Source organism: Leuresthes tenuis, unplaced genomic scaffold, assembly GCF_036924035.1.
Source record: "Leuresthes tenuis unplaced genomic scaffold, fLeuTen1.0.hap1 SCAF_10, whole genome shotgun sequence".
Taxonomy (NCBI): domain Eukaryota; kingdom Metazoa; phylum Chordata; class Actinopteri; order Atheriniformes; family Atherinopsidae; genus Leuresthes; species Leuresthes tenuis.
Window position 1 is genome coordinate 20756508 of NW_027325364.1, and position 16556 is coordinate 20773063.

At 41.6% G+C, this 16556-nt stretch overlaps 1 protein-coding gene across 2 annotated transcripts in view; it reads right to left on the bottom strand.

Moving 5' to 3' along the window:
* The window catches only part of LOC140316729 (CUB and sushi domain-containing protein 3-like), a 241286-nt gene that overhangs the window by 65746 nt on the left and 158984 nt on the right, over positions 1 to 16556 (bottom strand). For both annotated transcript variants that reach the window (XM_072394678.1, XM_072394677.1), the window contains 4 exons: positions 15451 to 15628; positions 10775 to 10920; positions 10146 to 10226; positions 9305 to 9418 (listed from right to left, as the gene is read on the bottom strand). In XM_072394678.1, coding sequence (XP_072250779.1) covers positions 9305 to 9418; positions 10146 to 10226; positions 10775 to 10920; positions 15451 to 15628 — 519 coding nt within the window. The remainder of the gene's footprint in view (positions 1 to 9304; positions 9419 to 10145; positions 10227 to 10774; positions 10921 to 15450; positions 15629 to 16556) is intronic.

Here is a 16556-nt window from a genome sequence, read left to right on the forward strand (position 1 = left end):
CTGTTTACAATATATGACATGTAATAGAACTGAACCGGACCGGGGGACAAGGAAAGAAGAAGAGGAAAGAAGAGGAAACAGAACAAAAATAGAAACAAAAACCAGACAACCAGCTGCTACACCTGTAAAAAACAAAACAGACAACAATCCATGGCCTCTGAGGGGAATCCAGCCTTAGCGCCACCAGGAGCACCTGAAAGCAGACAAGCAGAGAAAAAACAAACACACAAACAAACAAAAACAAGCACAAGAAGCGGTAATCGCATACAACACAGCTGTGGAGAGATGACCTGAAACCACAGGATAACACATAAACTGCTTAGCGAGCATGCTACTGGGCTAATAAATGTGTGTGTGAGAACATGCAACACCCATGGCACAGGATCTACATGGTAACCGTGGTTAGTTATGAGTGTATAAGTGTACAGGGCCACAATCCACAGCCCCCCCCCAGCAATCAGAAGCAGGCAGAGAGGGCCACAAGACCCAGGCCACCAGCAGCCCCCACGGAGCACAGAACCCACGAAGCCCACCGCAGGGACAACCACGCATCCACCCAGAAGACTGCAGAGGAAGCCCCCAGATAGAGCCCCCATAAGCATAGGGCAGAGGCCCTCAGAGAGCCAGGGGCAACAGCCCACCGACCCCGCCAGGTCCCAGCCGCCCAGACATGGGCCGTGCACTGGACCCGGGCCCCGGGAGCCCGAGCGCCCCCAAACCCCCCGGCAGAGGCCCCACCCAATACCCAGGAGGGCCAAGTGCCCCAGACAGCCACGCAGTGGGTCAGCGCCTGCCCCAGCGCCCCTGGCCAAGTGCCCTGGGAGTCAAGACGTGCCCACAGGTGGGTGAAGTCGCGAGCAGCGGAGAGAGGCAACGCCGCCCCCCCATCGGGAGAAGCACAGGCAGGCCAGGCGACAGCAAGTCCCAGATCCAGGCCCAATCATTACCACACACACTTTCACGTCCCATACATCCACACGTCCTCCCTCCCTCGACTCCACTGGGGTGTAGTGCAGCGGGCACACCAGGGGGCCAGCAGCCCCCCAGCCACCACAGACCCCGAACCAGCAGAACAATTAATTAATCCTCTTGGCCCCTCCCGCCCCGAGCAGCAACCAGGAAGCAGGGGTGTGGGAAGAAGACCCCTCCCCTCACCCTTCTGGCTCTTCAATATTTTCTAATAGTGAGCGATTAAAATTGAGGGGCAGCCCAACTTGTAGGACTGGGAGCGCGGCCCTCTGGGCAGCCTACATACCCAAAGAGCCCCGCCCACCAGATGCCACTCAGTGTAACCACCCCCCAAGACCTAATGTGTGTGTGTGAGTGTGTGTTTGATAAGTAGTAATGTCTAAGGTGTAATTAAAACAGGGGCGGGGAACTGCAGAGTGCAACCAAAGGGGACCACCTACGTGGCCCCATCCACTACACCCCACCGAACACACACGCCCCCAAAACCCTTCATGTGTGAGTGTGTGCTGTGTACAGGAGCCAGAAGGGAGAGGGGTATGGGGATATACACCGGGGGGAGCTACTCTTCCCCGGAGAAGGCAGCCAGGGACTGGCTGCAATAGGCATCCCCGCTACCTGGGAGCCAACCCAGGGCAGGAGGGGCTGATGTCCACCAGGCTCGGGGCCTGCAGCGACCATATTGCGGGAGCTACTGTACCCCCAGAAGGTACCCATCCCGCCCCACCCCACCCCGGAGGACCTCTACAAACAACAAACAAACAACAACAAAAAACAAACAAACAAACCTCCCGGTCACACCAGTCGCAGCAGCCCGGGCCTGAGACCCACCATCACACAGGCCACCCCTCCCCCCCCAACAGGGGAAAAGCACCGCCCCCCCCCCCACCGCACGCCCCCCCCCCACCGATGGAATTCTAACAACATTAAACAGAATCATAATTTGGTTGCAATAATGTGAAAAAAGGTATAGTTATATTTTCTAAGTGAAGAGTTTTTAATCTGATAGAAGATAGATATTTTTACCAGTTTCAATACTGTATAACATTTAGCATCAAAAGTTTACTTGCAAATTAACTTTTGAGTTTCTATGGAAGTTTAGAACTTGTGTGGGTGTTTAAACATTCTCACAACACAGTTTCCCCTCTCCTTTTAGCATTTTCTTTTGTTGTACAACATTTCGATGAATGTCAAACATGAAACTGACAAACTGTAAAATTCCAAAATGTTGTGAACAGAGCCATCCAGCTGGTAAGCGCTTATAATATTTGAGCCTCCATAAATTGTTCAATAAACCACTGTTGCCGGGCAACAAACTCAAATCTATCCAGTGAGCACAGTTGGGGCTTAAACCATTTTCAAAGGAACCTTTACTGAAGGGATGAATGATGAGAGGCTTAAAATGTTTTAGACCCCACAATACTTCTACTTTTGAAGATGGTTTATAAAGAACTGTGACACGGATGGGAAGCTACCTTGAAAGCAGGAGAAAATTTACTGTTTAATCATGAGGGGGCTTGACAGCACAACCCGTGTTTACCTATATATGTACCTAACTATACTCTGATTACCATACTGGTAACAAGTATATTACTACAACAGAAGAAAACCAGGACACATCTCATAAAAAAATATATATAAGGGCAGCTCTATTATTTTGCACCTGTCACAAAACCTCTTGAACCACTGTCAGGTTAAACTATTAAGACACAGTGATAAACTGGTGACTACAAGGTGTGGACATGATGATCTCTGCACCTGGCCGTGTTTTATACACATTCATCGGAAAATTTCCTTTTAAAGCATAGAATTTCGGGAGAACGGTATAAAAGACCCATCACCTTATGTGTCACGCAAAGCCCAAAAAAGAAAATAGGTATAAGCATGTTTTAGTATTTTTATGCATAAGGAACTTGTTTTATCGAATTCTGGCTTGCAAGACTTTTCTTTTTTTTTTACTAGAACTTTTTCACTTTCACGTTGGAATTGGTACAAGGCAGGATTGGTTTAATTCAATAGGGGCAAGTTAAACCATTTCAGCTTCCCATAAGACCCAGCAATCTTGGATCAGTGGATAAAGTTTATTTTTCCTGGCCAGCAACAAACTCTGGTAATGATTTGTTTTTGAAAAAGAACCAGTATGACGCTGGCTTCATAGGGAGACTGAAGCTAAAAGCTGAGAATGTTCCATTAGGGGAGAGAAGAGATTTTATGTTTATCTTATATGCTTCATATGGTCCGTATTATAAGAGAAAACAAGAGGAGCCTTGCCAAGGTAAACAGAACGTGACATTCCCATTGGAGTAGCAATCCGGGCCCAGTCAAGTCTTACTATGTCTAGTTTAATATTGATTTAATGAATGGAATATTCATTTCACCTAAAGGGAATCAGTGCATAAATATAAGCCATAAATATCATTAAACTTTCACTCCAGAAGTGAATCCCCTACAAACTCTGTTACTCAAAAATATAAATTCTTAATTTTATTTTGTCAGACAAAGGAAAAAAATACAAAAAATTGGCTTGAGGGTGCAACTCTGTACGTTATCCACAGCCACTTGGCTGATTTTGCTCATGACATGGCATGTAACACATAAAAAAGGTTAAAAACTTTATTTTTGAAGAGGAGGACACACTTTACTATAAGAAACTACAGGTATAATGCTGTTTTAAGACCTAGACATCTAACTGGATGTATTATTTTCAGTGGCATCTAAAATCATATGTTTAAGAACTAACATGAGCATTTTAACTTAAATACCAAAAGATGTGTCCCCTCATTTGATCTAACACACGTTCCAATTTTACTCTGAAGCTGAAAGCCTTATAGATTTAAACAATATATAAACAATATTTAAAGTGCTAAAAATATATCTGTCAGGAAGGAGCAACATGACATAATTTACAGGTAAAACTAAACCTCAGAGCAGCAGATAGTTTTCTCAACAGTAGCAAGCTTAATTGTGGCTCTGTCCATGACCAAAGCTGCTGCACAACCTTCCTCATCGGCTTTCATAAAGATAGAGCCTGGGGAAATACATTAAAAACCAGAGGTATTTAGGGATGAACATGCACAGACATGCAAGGACTTTTTTGTGTTATCTATATCTAGTGTTATCTATAGGCCTAAGAAGAAAATGAACATAGTAGTTGACAGCAAACAAAAGGGGAATCAGGGAGCACTGGATATTTTTTTTTTCCAGGCCTATCGGCAAGCTGATGACAGCAAATAGCTCCTTGTTGTAATCTTACTGTAGCGGTCTCTTGGATGTGAATAGCAGGTCAACTCAAATTAAGTTCAACTTTACATGTCCCAAGGAGAGCAATTAGTTTCATGCTAGAGGTTCAGAGGAAATAACATATCCAACACGAGAAAATGTAATAGATTTGTGACTGTAAGAATGAGGTGATCCATGAAAATGTCAAGCAACAAATGAACAGCCCTAAAATCGTCCCAACCACGCCGGCGTAATGCTGGGGGCAGGTTTTAAGCAGCAGTTCGAACACAATGATTAGTCATCTTACACATTAACAGATGTTAGTATTGTCTATCACTTACAGTTCTCATTTGAATGTGCCCTTTACTGCCAAGTACTTTCAGTGCACGATTTTAGTATGAATTTTAACGAGACCCTTAATCAAACTTTTTTTCTCAAAAGCCTAATGTGTTTAAAAACCAGCCATGGTTTTGCTGTGTTTTCCACACCTGACAAACTGTCTCAGCATTATACAACACCATTTACAAAACTTCCTTGATTGATTGCCATATTGTGTTGAACTAGAATAGTCCCAACACACCATACTCATCTGAATATGGCAGGCACATTTTGCTGCTCAAATTAATTTGATCGCTCTGAATTTTCAAGACTTGGTTGAAACACCAAAGAAAAACAACAAGTCAGATTTCTAGTCAGGAGCCTCAGCTCTGAATATGTTCATTCTACAGCGTGGTGCTGTAGCTCTCTGGGAAGAGTCGCCGTCTCTTAATCGGAAAATTACAGGTTTCAAACATCCCCAAAATCCAAAATATATCCTTTAAAGCTTGAAATTATTTCAAGTAGACTGCTGGATTTGGCAGGTTCTAAGAAATAAGCTGTCGAGACTAAATATCCTATTACATTAAGTGACTGTCCTCTTTTGAGACAAAATAAAGTAACAAAATTATTCCAATCTATTCTATCTAGTTTATCAGCTGCTTTTGGACAGCATGATGCAATGTGATATTATATCTGCTTGCTTGAATAGAGCGTGGCTGTATGCAGTCAGGATTTACTCTTCTATGTTTCATACTCATTACTCTTAACAACAAAAGCAAAAAGTAAAGTCAGTGTGGCACAGATTGGGATATCCACTGTTATTTTCAGGACTTTTACATAATAATATAAATTTGATTAAAATGTCTTTCTTTTGGTCTCTTTGACCTTTGTGAACTCCTTATCACTGAGAGTGATATGGTATCAAGCATAATAATAAACTTTTGCTTTGGTGTTATTTTGCATTGCTTTACTTGATGGAGAAATCTCAGTTGCAGGAGGAAAACGTTGTCAGATGTAAAATGACCACAGGGGGAAAACCAACACAAGATGTCAGATATCAAATAATAACACCGAAAGTTTGATTGTTCAATTGCATTCTAAAATCTTAAATAATACAGAATCTGGGTTTATCAAATAAGTGTTTCTTTCATGCTGTGATCACAAGTCCAATGTCATTACTCTCAGTTTTCAGAAATTAAATGGTGTCCTCATTAACTCAAGATTTGTGGACAGTGAAGTTAAGGGCACTTCAAAAGATTCCAATCCACAGGGGCTAGAGGGTTTAATAGTGCTATATTGTCTAGAGAAAATATATATTACGATAGGAGGCAGGTTGGTAATACAGGGTTCCTGCAGCTTAAGGCAAGTTAAATTCAAGACTTTTTAAGACTTTTTTAATGCCACTAGAAATGAAATTTAATACCTGCTTCACAATAAACACAAATGGAAAAAAAAACAACACATCAATTCCAAAGGGTTAGAGATGTTTATTTTAACATAAAACATTTTTACAATACTTTTTGGTCCACATTTTGAAAAACATAATTGCACAACTGGCAGATAACCATTAATTCCAAATAGCTATTCTACTGCATTCAGTAGTTATTTGTCTCCTAGTCAAGCATCATAAAACAACATGCTTGCAAAAACCACAACATAACCATTGTCGTTAACTCTTCTTCGTAGCTATGGCATGGATCTGCAAGCTTTCTTCAGTTCCTCCTCCACCTGTTGCAATTCTGTCTTTTTCTTTGTGTCGCTTCCTTAGCGTGTTTGATTTGGTGATAAGCTGGTCATCAGGGTGCCAGCCTTTCCCTCAGCTTGTGTGGCTAACAGATCGGCATCATCCAGCAGAACTTTTGCCACCTTAGATAGACATTTTTTCTTGTTCTTAAGATCCTCGATACTCCCTGCAGCTTCCCTTGGTTCTGTGTTGCAATTTCAGTCATTTTCTTTTGCTTTTCCTCATCTAGGTACATCCTGTACCTTGACCTAGCTGATGCAACTGAGGACAGCAGCTCCTTAGTGATGGGGACCTTGAGGACACCCCCTCAAACAGTGACATAGTCACAGATCAGTCGCTGGGTGACCATTGTTTCTTCATGCATGTTGCAAGTTTCAACCTCTTTGTTTATTGAGAAGCCTCTCTCCACTGTTGCCTGGCCATGGGATAGTAGAAGAAGCTTCTTGCAAAACTCCCATAGCTCAGAGTAGCATTTGCTGATGGAGGAAAACATCCACCCTCATCTCAGAGGGTCGGTAGGAGTGGAAGGAGTGTCATTTCTAGCCTCAACGGATAAGAAATCACAAAACTGCTGTGTAATCACGTCACCTGCAAGAAACAATATAAAAGGCACAGGCAAAAATCAATGAAAGAATGCAAATACTTTATCTTACAGTCACACTAAGTATTAGATAAGAACCAGGCAAATTCATCGTAATAATATGCATTTTCTGGATACCTAACACCTGTTAAGATGCTATTTACATCACTCTTAGTTTCTTTTACATTTAGAGACAGATATTGTAATGAATGCAGAAAGAAAAGTTAAACAGCCCTATTCTCTCATACCGGCTGAGACACCTCCTGACAACTGCTTATCGTGCAGAAACCTCCTCATCTTGCCCTGGCACAATTCTGGATCAGAGAACATCTTTCTAGGGTCCAAACAGGTCAGCTGCCTCACAGTGGGATATTTTAAGGGGCTCTTGTCCTGCACTTTCTTAAGGATAGTTGACATCCCCTTGATGCAGTCCCTCTTAAACTGTAGGACCGTGAGTTCTATCTTTTTCTGTCTTTGGAGTCCCTGACAGGGATAATGACAGTGACCTATATAACAACAAGTAAATTCATTTTCTGGATCTAGTAATATTTCAAACAATAACTTGCTACATTACCTTCAGGGTTGATTCTGCACCTAAGCCAATGTTCACTTCAATTGGTATCTAACAAGTCAAAGCTTAGGCTTGTATAATTTAATGTGATCCAATACAACAGCTCTGCCATAACTTTTACGATTACAAATATAATAATGTTCAGTTTGGATTGACACTGTCAGAAAGATAGTAACTTAATAATTACTGATGTTATAATTTGTAGTGGTGTTGAACTGGACTGCATTATATTGAATGTTTTGGTCACCACATTTACATGCATGAGGAACACAGAATTGATGTTTCTAATTTTCTGCTTCCATAATAATCAATTTGTGCCGCTTACTTACTTTGAAATGGTGTAGTAAATCCTGGGCTGTTCCATGTCCCATGAACTGAGATCCCGAATATCTGGACTGGACGTGATCTTCGCACCAATAGCGGACATGCAGATCCAGTTGTTTTGTTTTGGTGGTCTGGTTGAGGCTCTCGTCAAACATTAAAACAAACGCGTCTTTGTTAGCATCCGCAACAAGTTGATCGGAAATGTACGGGGCTAATCCAAACTTGCTAATGTGTGCCGTCTTGTTGGAACCGCATGCAAACGAATGGGCAATATCAGAGTCTGGGTTCATTGCACGGAATAAGTCTCCAACTCCCTCATTTGACTTGTATGATTGGTGTTTTGTCACGGTGTTCAGAGACCACAGTATCTCTGCTTTCAGTGTAGCCGTACAGCCAAACATTGTCCGGAGACGTGGTGCTGCTGTTGTTGGTATCGGAGATGGGGGTGGAGGCATGGTAGAGACGAGAGTAGAACAGAACAGGGAAATACCTGCCGATTGCTGGCAGCTTGATTGTGAGGCTTTGTGTTTCACGCTGCGCATGTGTGACTCCACTGCCTTGATTCCCATCATGCCGAGTTCGAAGCATTTTTTGCATAACGTACACCGTGACTCGTAGACATTGCCTGGTACCACTTTCAGCCATGCGGAAAAATCTTGGTTAGACAGCCAGTTTTCGTTAGACTTGCACTTGCCCATGTGGTCCAAAGTAAAGTGAGTGAATGAATGCTGTGAACTCCGCCTGAATGACCTTTGAAATCTGCTCTGAAAGTCCCGACCGCAACCACGTCGCTGTTTTGTTGGTTCCGATATCGTGATTGCGTGAACTTACTGAGAGAGGCATTCGGTAAATTATTTTTAAAAAATAAATGTTACCAATTATTTTGAGATTTGAGACTAATTACAATAAAAAAAATCATACTTACAATGTGTTAACATTTTTAAGATCTCTGAAAGATTGATTTAAGACATTTTAATACAAAATAAGGTCTTGTTTTAGATTCATGTATTCAATACCTTTCAAGACTTTTTAAGGATCCGCGGGAACCATGTAATCAATTCCAAATGGTTTGAAACAAAATACCCGATGAAGAGGAAACATACATGGATCCCTTTGCTTCCTTACTCTTTGCTTAGCTACACTGTACCTCAAAAGATTGAAAATAAAAACATTTGTTATCAAACCTGCTGAGCTGTATTTGGTTTAAAACTGATCCTCAGCAGTCAAATGATGGCTCTAAGGTATAGGTCTTACTTGATCTTGGTTCAGTTGTACTCCAAACCCGTGAACCTTGATGAATTAGAATTGAGATGCTGTTTGCCACTGGGAGACTACTGCTGGAGGGGGGCCTGCTGGCAGTCTGTCTGTTAAATGATGCATCAACAGTGAGGGCTGCTGACTGCAACCAACCTTGGCAGAGTGATGTCAAGCACACTCAAAACTGAGCGTGATTACGCATACACATAAATGCACGGGCATGTGCATGCACAATGAGAGGAATCCTTAGACATGCAAACACAGGAAAATTCAAAGGCCACACACAAACATAAAGACTCATGAACTCACACTGAGCAAAACTAACCTTGACAGACTGGTGGTGGTCCATCCATCTGTAGCCTCTCTCCAAGTCGGCAGGTCAGAATCTCACTGCCCACCAAGGTGAAGCCTGGCTGGCACGAGTACCGGATAATGTCTCCTGTAATGTAATTCACACCAGCAATCATACAGGCAAGAGGTGAACGTAAAAAACATATCCATCCACCCACACAGGCACAAACACACACACACACACACACACAACACCACCAAGCTATGTCAGTAAGACTCCCCAGTGCCTGCACTTGAAACAGTAATCAACTACACATTTTCTAATGAAGATTGACATTCCTTAATACTGAAGGCACTTCATTAAATTACACAGCCTTAAACTTGTACACAAACACACACCAAAGCAAAATAACACACAAATTCAAACGCACAAAGTAAGGCAGCCACTAGCCACATGACTTCCACTTCACTTTGCTAATTACTTCTGAGCACTGCAAATACAAACAGCTTATGAGTACAACTAATTGGCCCTGCATTCAAACTAATATTTTAATGCATGAAGCATGAATAGATGCAAAAACTTAAAAGGATAAGCAGAAATATAGATGCAGAGGGTGAAATGAGATGGTCAATGCTGTAACAAACATCCGTGGGGCAACCTTTGAGAACAGTATATATTGTAAAATGAATATGTACACCAGAAGCAGCTACTTCATATCATCATGGAAAGATTTATCAACAAAATCAAAACAGGAACGATTCAAACAACAAAAACCAATGATTTTGATGAACAAATGAAAGATAAAAAAAAAAAAACGGGATTAATTAATGAATGAATTAAGGTCTGTAAACAAGCAATACAAAACGAGACAAACCTATTTCAAACTCGTCATCATCAGTAAGGATGGTGGCGTTGGCGACAGGAGGGGGTGGCTGACAAGTTCTCAGCTGGTAGGCTGTTGGAGAGAGGACAAACACTGTGTGTAAGTGTCAGTTTATAAATTCATCAGAAAACAGAAAGAGAGAAATGCACGCACACATACACACACACACACACACACACATAGCCTTGCACGCATATACATTTACTATTCAGTTGCAGCCATCTCTTCTCTCCCATCACAGTAAAACTTGATTAGATCATAACTTGCCACCCATCACTGTTCATGATCATCAAAAAACAATCACTAACTTTGCTGAGATGGGGAACAATCTATTATTAATCAGCTTCTCTTTGAAGTGTGTTTTAATAGTGCCAACAAAAAACTGTTATAAGGATGCATTCATCATTTATTATTACACATAACTGGAAGCAGAACCATAAGTAGCATATAAGAAAGGAAAATTAAAGACATTTAAAAAATAGGAACAAGGGGGGGGGTAATCTTTTTCTGTGATGTTCAATGCTGCAGCAGGGTTTCTGAGGACTTGAAGATCACATGAATATTGGTCATTACAAAGTGGAGCAAGGTCAATGCTCAGAGGATATCAAAGGGGAGGCTACCGTAATAATGAAGTTCAAAGAAGCCACTGGTGCTGAAGTCACTGTGGAACTTGATGAGGACGTGATTGGCAGTGGTGGACACACCTTCCTGTACGGAGCTGCCACTAAATTGGCCAATTTGAGGCGAGGACTGATCGGGTCCATCCCTGTTGCACAGATACAGAGAGGTGGAGAGACACGGGGGTAGTAAGAGGGGAGGGTGGGGAGAAGGTGGACAGAGACAGGACATGAAAGATGAATGAATAAAAAGCAGGGCTAACATGCTGGAATCAAAGAGCAGGTCTATTTATCCCAGCCATGTAGTCTCAACAGCAACTCCCGACAACCTGGAAGTTCTACAACAGCGTCAAAGTAGAGGTGAAGTACATGTTTGCTGATGAAGGTAAACCCTTTAGTAAAATTTGTAAAAAATGTTTTTCTTGGTGGGAGAGTAAGTGGGACACTGCATCTCATTCAATCTCACCTTTTCACCATTCATTTACATGACATCCATTCATCTTCAAAACTGAAATGTCATGCACATCACATGACATAACAAAACTATACAAGTCAAATGTGGCAAACATATGAGCAAGTTGACATGTTTCAGGGCATCAGAGCAAGCCTGCAAACTACTTCATAAAACTATAAATTACAAAACAGAGGCCAGGAGAGTAAGAGCCGCTTAAATAGTAACAAGAATTTAATTAGCAGGGACTGAGATGCAAACTGTGATGGTGAAAGCCTCTGAATGCTGTCAGTCCAATCCACGTCTGACATACAGGACTGCTGCCCTCAGTGAGAGAGTTTAAGTAGATACAGACCTTGCTCCCAAATAACGTTACAGTGAAGTGTGAAACTGACTAATGGCAAGTACTGAAATGCCAAGTTGAAAATGGAGCCTGAGGGTGAAATTCTTGATTCATGGAAACAAAAAGTTGAAATAAGCTGCAGGCTGGGGTCATAGAAGCCAGATATTTGGAATGAGCTTGGAGTAGACCTGCTGCTCCAGCACTACTCCTGAAAAGAGATGGTTGAGGCAACACAGACATCTAATTAGGAAGCCTCAGGGGTGGCTCCTCACAGAGCTGCATCAAGCTCACCGGACTGGGAGGAGACCTGAGGCAAACCCAGCACATAATTACATATCCTGTCTAGCCTGGGTGGACCTTCAGATCCCTGATGTGGGGAAGGAAAGTGTGTGTGAAAAATGGCGAGAAGACAGATTTTTAGGTTGGGAATTATGATTAAAAGTATGTATCCTGGAAAATGACTGATATTTGCTATGTGATTCACTGGATTGAATGTGGCTGGAAATGTGTTTGTATCTGTACTGCAACAAAAACCTGAAAAAAAAAATTAAACCTCTTAAAACATTCTTGTTGCCCAAAGATGAACAGCTTGTTAGGTAGATTGTTGTGGGGTCATAAGAGGACTTGCCATTAGCAATAAAGCTATGTGTAAGGTGTGCATTAGCTGCTGACTCTAAAACAGAGAAGCACATCAGCTAATAAGCAAAGAAGAGGACGAAATTTAAAATCTTTGTAAGAGTGTAAGTTTGGACAACTGAAAATGTTTTCTTTGAGGATAGAAATATAGATAGAAATTGGTAAAGTTTACTTTTCAATTAGAAATGAATGTTGTGTTGATAAAAGCACTTCATAAGTGGCACTTTAAGAGAGTTCCAGGTCTATTCAGCCAAATGATGTATACACTAAATGTTTTTTCTTGTATATAGCCAATAGGTGCATTTCCATCAGCCTGTTTAGATCGAGAAGTATCGCATTGGAAAACTATGATGTAAACGCCATAATTCGAATTAAAATCCCCTGATTCGCACAAATGAAAATACGCTCACTAGCACCGGGTTTTGGTTGATTCGAAAGGGATGGAAACAGCTGCGTTCGCATCAAGTCTGACGTAGCGCACTTTCACCCGGATCTCTGCTTGGGCAATTAAGGGCATTAAATAACACCCCTTGCCGCCTTCTCCTCATGACAGCCCCTCTAATTGCCATGACTAACTGACAGCTTCAATACCACTTGCCCGAGTATTAATAAAGGTTCAAGTCTCCCCTCCATGGTGATACACTCTGGGTCGGGAAGCCGGTAAAACGTTTACAGGCTGGTTGTGAGGCCAACCTGCGGAAAAACTCGCGCAAGTTAGTAGTTTTCACCAAAGTCTCTCTTGATGGAAACACACATAATTCAAATTTTTTTAATGTGCATTTCCAAATGATTCAAATCACTGTTGGATGGAAACTAATGTGAACCATACATTTATTACATAGTACAAGAAAAAAAGAAAAAAAAATCATCAAAATGTAATGTCAGTTTCATTTGTGGTGAACAGCAATATGGGAAGTGGCATTTGGGCAAAAAAATGAAATGCTGCCATCAGGGGACAGATTTTGTTATGCACCATTTCATTTAAAAACAGTAGTGTCAGTAGCTCCTTTCTCCCACAGTATGAATGGCAGCCCCAGATGCTGGAAGGCATTTCCCTCCTTTATCACCCATGAGGACACCTCCATGACTGCCTGAGGCTTACTACTCATCAGAGGCGACAGACAGGTAGAGGGAGAAGGAGAGACAGAGCGGGAGGCAGCTGCTGGAGTGACAGAAGGCAGGTAGTGATGTTTACTGCGCTACAACTATCCGTTATCAACTGAAAGTTATACATACCAACAAACACCCCATGAGACTCAGGCAAAGTTTTACACATTTCTGTCATTTCACGGTGGATTTAGAGTAAAACATGTGCCATGAGCTTGTTTGGTTGGGAAACAGGGAAACAGAGTACCATATTTTGCGCACTATAAGGTTCAGCTGATTATAAAGCGCACCCTCATTTATGGGGTCCATTTCTGTACTTAACCCATACATAAGGCGCCCCTGATTATAAGGCGTACGTATTACCTAATGTTCTCTGATTGGTTTATCGCTGCCAGCACACGTGGTGTATGTGTTACGTCCCTGTGTCAGCGGGAAATGGTCCGACGCTCAAGGACAACATCGTCGGTCGTTTTTACACTTATAAACTTATAAACTGCACATCGGTCTGCATCACCCATCTCAGACTGAAGAACAGGCACTCACTGGGACATGGACAAAAGCATTAATGATGACACGATTTAATCGCTAAGTACGAGCTCGATACAATCTTGGCCCCAATCAGAGTGAATGGCTGGGATCCACCTGACCCTGGATTCACACCGAAAGCAAAGCGAGCGACGGAAGTGGCCAGTTGCCATTCTTTTCCAATGTACAGAGCGAAGAGGGACGGTAAACGTGAACGTGGTGGTGAGCAGTGCGAAGGGAGAGCGGTGAGTGATGCGGAGGGGGCTTAATGCCCCGATGAATGCTCGGCGCTCCCTGCGGTAAATTCAAAATGGCGGTATCCGTGACAGATTTTGGAATCCGGTGAACATATAACGCACAGTGGATTATATGGCACAAGGCCGTTTTTTGTGAAAATTTAAGGCTTTTAGGTGCACCTTATGGTGCGGAAAATACGGTACTCGGATTATTTTCAGTTTCTTTTTGTTGAATACAATACACAACTTTATTTTGGTCCAGGTTGAAGACAATGCATTTTCAGAAAATGCCAAAGCTGGTGGTTTCTAAGTAAATACTTGCTTACAAAAAACTAGAAATCTAATTTAACTCTGCGACCAGGCTCCCTAAAGGGTGGTAACAGATATCAGAGGGGGTTGGCAAAGTTTTCTCTGCACAAGTTGTCGAAGTTATTTTTTGCAATTGTACAAAAAAAAATAGTACATTTGCAGTGAAATCAAAAGTCAGAGAGGATGAAACGCATCATAGACTGCTGTTACACAGAGAGGCACATTGTCGGTCATGTGCATAAATGCTTGTGCATTTCAAGGTTCAAGGTTTTTTCATTTGCCATTTGTGCATAAACCAACAGTCCAGACACTCTGAAATTGTGCAGAAGCTCTCTTGTAGTCAATAGTTTAGGTAATAAGAACTTAAAAAGAAGTATAAATTTATAAAATATTTTATGGAATTATGAGAATTAAAATAATTCTTAGAAGAGCACAACTACAAGTCTGTACACAAAGCCGAATGATCCATTTCTTTTTAAAAATCAAAACAGCACACATATTCACTCCAACAAACAAAGGTTCCTGAATCAACACACACAAATCATCCAGTGTAAAGACACGATCTACTCTTTGTGTGCAAATTGTAGTGCAAAATGTAAAAAGAGGAGTTGCAACAATTCAGTGGAACTGACATACACAGCATCTGAACATGCTTCAGGAGTGAATTAAGTCCTGCGCTGATGATGTTGACCCTTACTAATCTAAAGAATCATGAGTGATGGATGCTACATTTCCAGCCTCAAGGACATTGTACGCCCCAAGTATAAAGACAAACTCGCTCCTTCAGCGTGAGTCAGTCTCAAAGAAATAATCCCAGGACAACGCTTAAAAAAGGCTTTTTTGTAGATATGCTTAGGGGGGGCTTCAAGCAAAAAAGGGTGGGAACGACTGATGCATAAAATCTGTTTAAGAGGTCTGTAACACTCATAAACATTGCTGGTTAATGACCACCTCCCAACAATAGAGACATAACAGTTCTCTGCATACAGAAAACACGTTTGATGTGTGCCGTGAATGGACGTTTGATGAATAATTGATGAATAATATCATATTGATAGAGAAATGAACTTACCAAACAGTGATGTAGTCATAGATCGGCTCCGTATTGATAATCGAAAAATTTATGTAGATGCCATACCCTGGAGGTACTCTGACAGTCCACATGCAGTCCTGGAAATGTGGGTACTCAGCAGGGTGTCCAGGAGAGTAAATCGTTCCATTCATGGATGTTATATTCCCTCCACATAGAGCTGTGGGGAGGGAAGATAGCCAGAGATGATGGATAAAAACAGAAAGTCAGTCTTACCTCCCGTCATAAAAATAGCTGTTATTATAGCTGCGTTGTCATTAACTGTTGATAAAACAAAGCATAACAGCATGCTATTGGTTTATCACTAAGAATCTGGGGGGTGGATACACCTGTCCCCACTGCGGAGGATGATCACTAGCTGCTGAGAAATTGATGACACTGACTGATTTTGACACTTAAGCGCCCCCTGTCATACCCTTCAGCTGTGTTAACATGTGATTTTGATCTGGGAGTCAAAACTGAAGCAATACCCTCAGGATCAGAAAGGGGCTGTGAACTTGCCACGTACAATAAAAATGTGTAAGCGGCAAAAACTATTTCATACAATCCCAAAATACAAAGAATCTCTGATGTGGACTTGAAACATTTGTTGTTGCCTCACTTAACTGATGAAAGATAGCTCAGCACACCTGAGTGACATCTGAGGGAACGTCATTAAATTTATCACATGCCCAAGCATTGTCAGCTTTGTATTTCGACTTCCAAATGTTCCAGAAGTCCTTATTATGGGCTCCATCAGTTTATGCTTTAGCAAAGGGGAGCTAGTGAGGAGTCAGATACTTAAATGTGACAGAATAAAGGACAAGACTACAATGTCACTTTAAAAAACTATATTTTTCTTTTGAAAATAACTTTACAGTTGTTTTCATCATGGGTAATTTTAATGGAAAAGCATCTCTGCTTTTACGTCACTCACTCTCTGACAAAGCTGGGTGTGTGATTTGTAAATATTTTTCCATCTTACATTATGGCACAACTGAGAAAAACCTTATTTTACAGGGTAAACTAAAGTCATTTGGAGGAAAACATAGGGTTTTGGTAGAGCAGAAGTTTGAGAGATCCAGTGTGACTTCTTCCCCATTATTTCT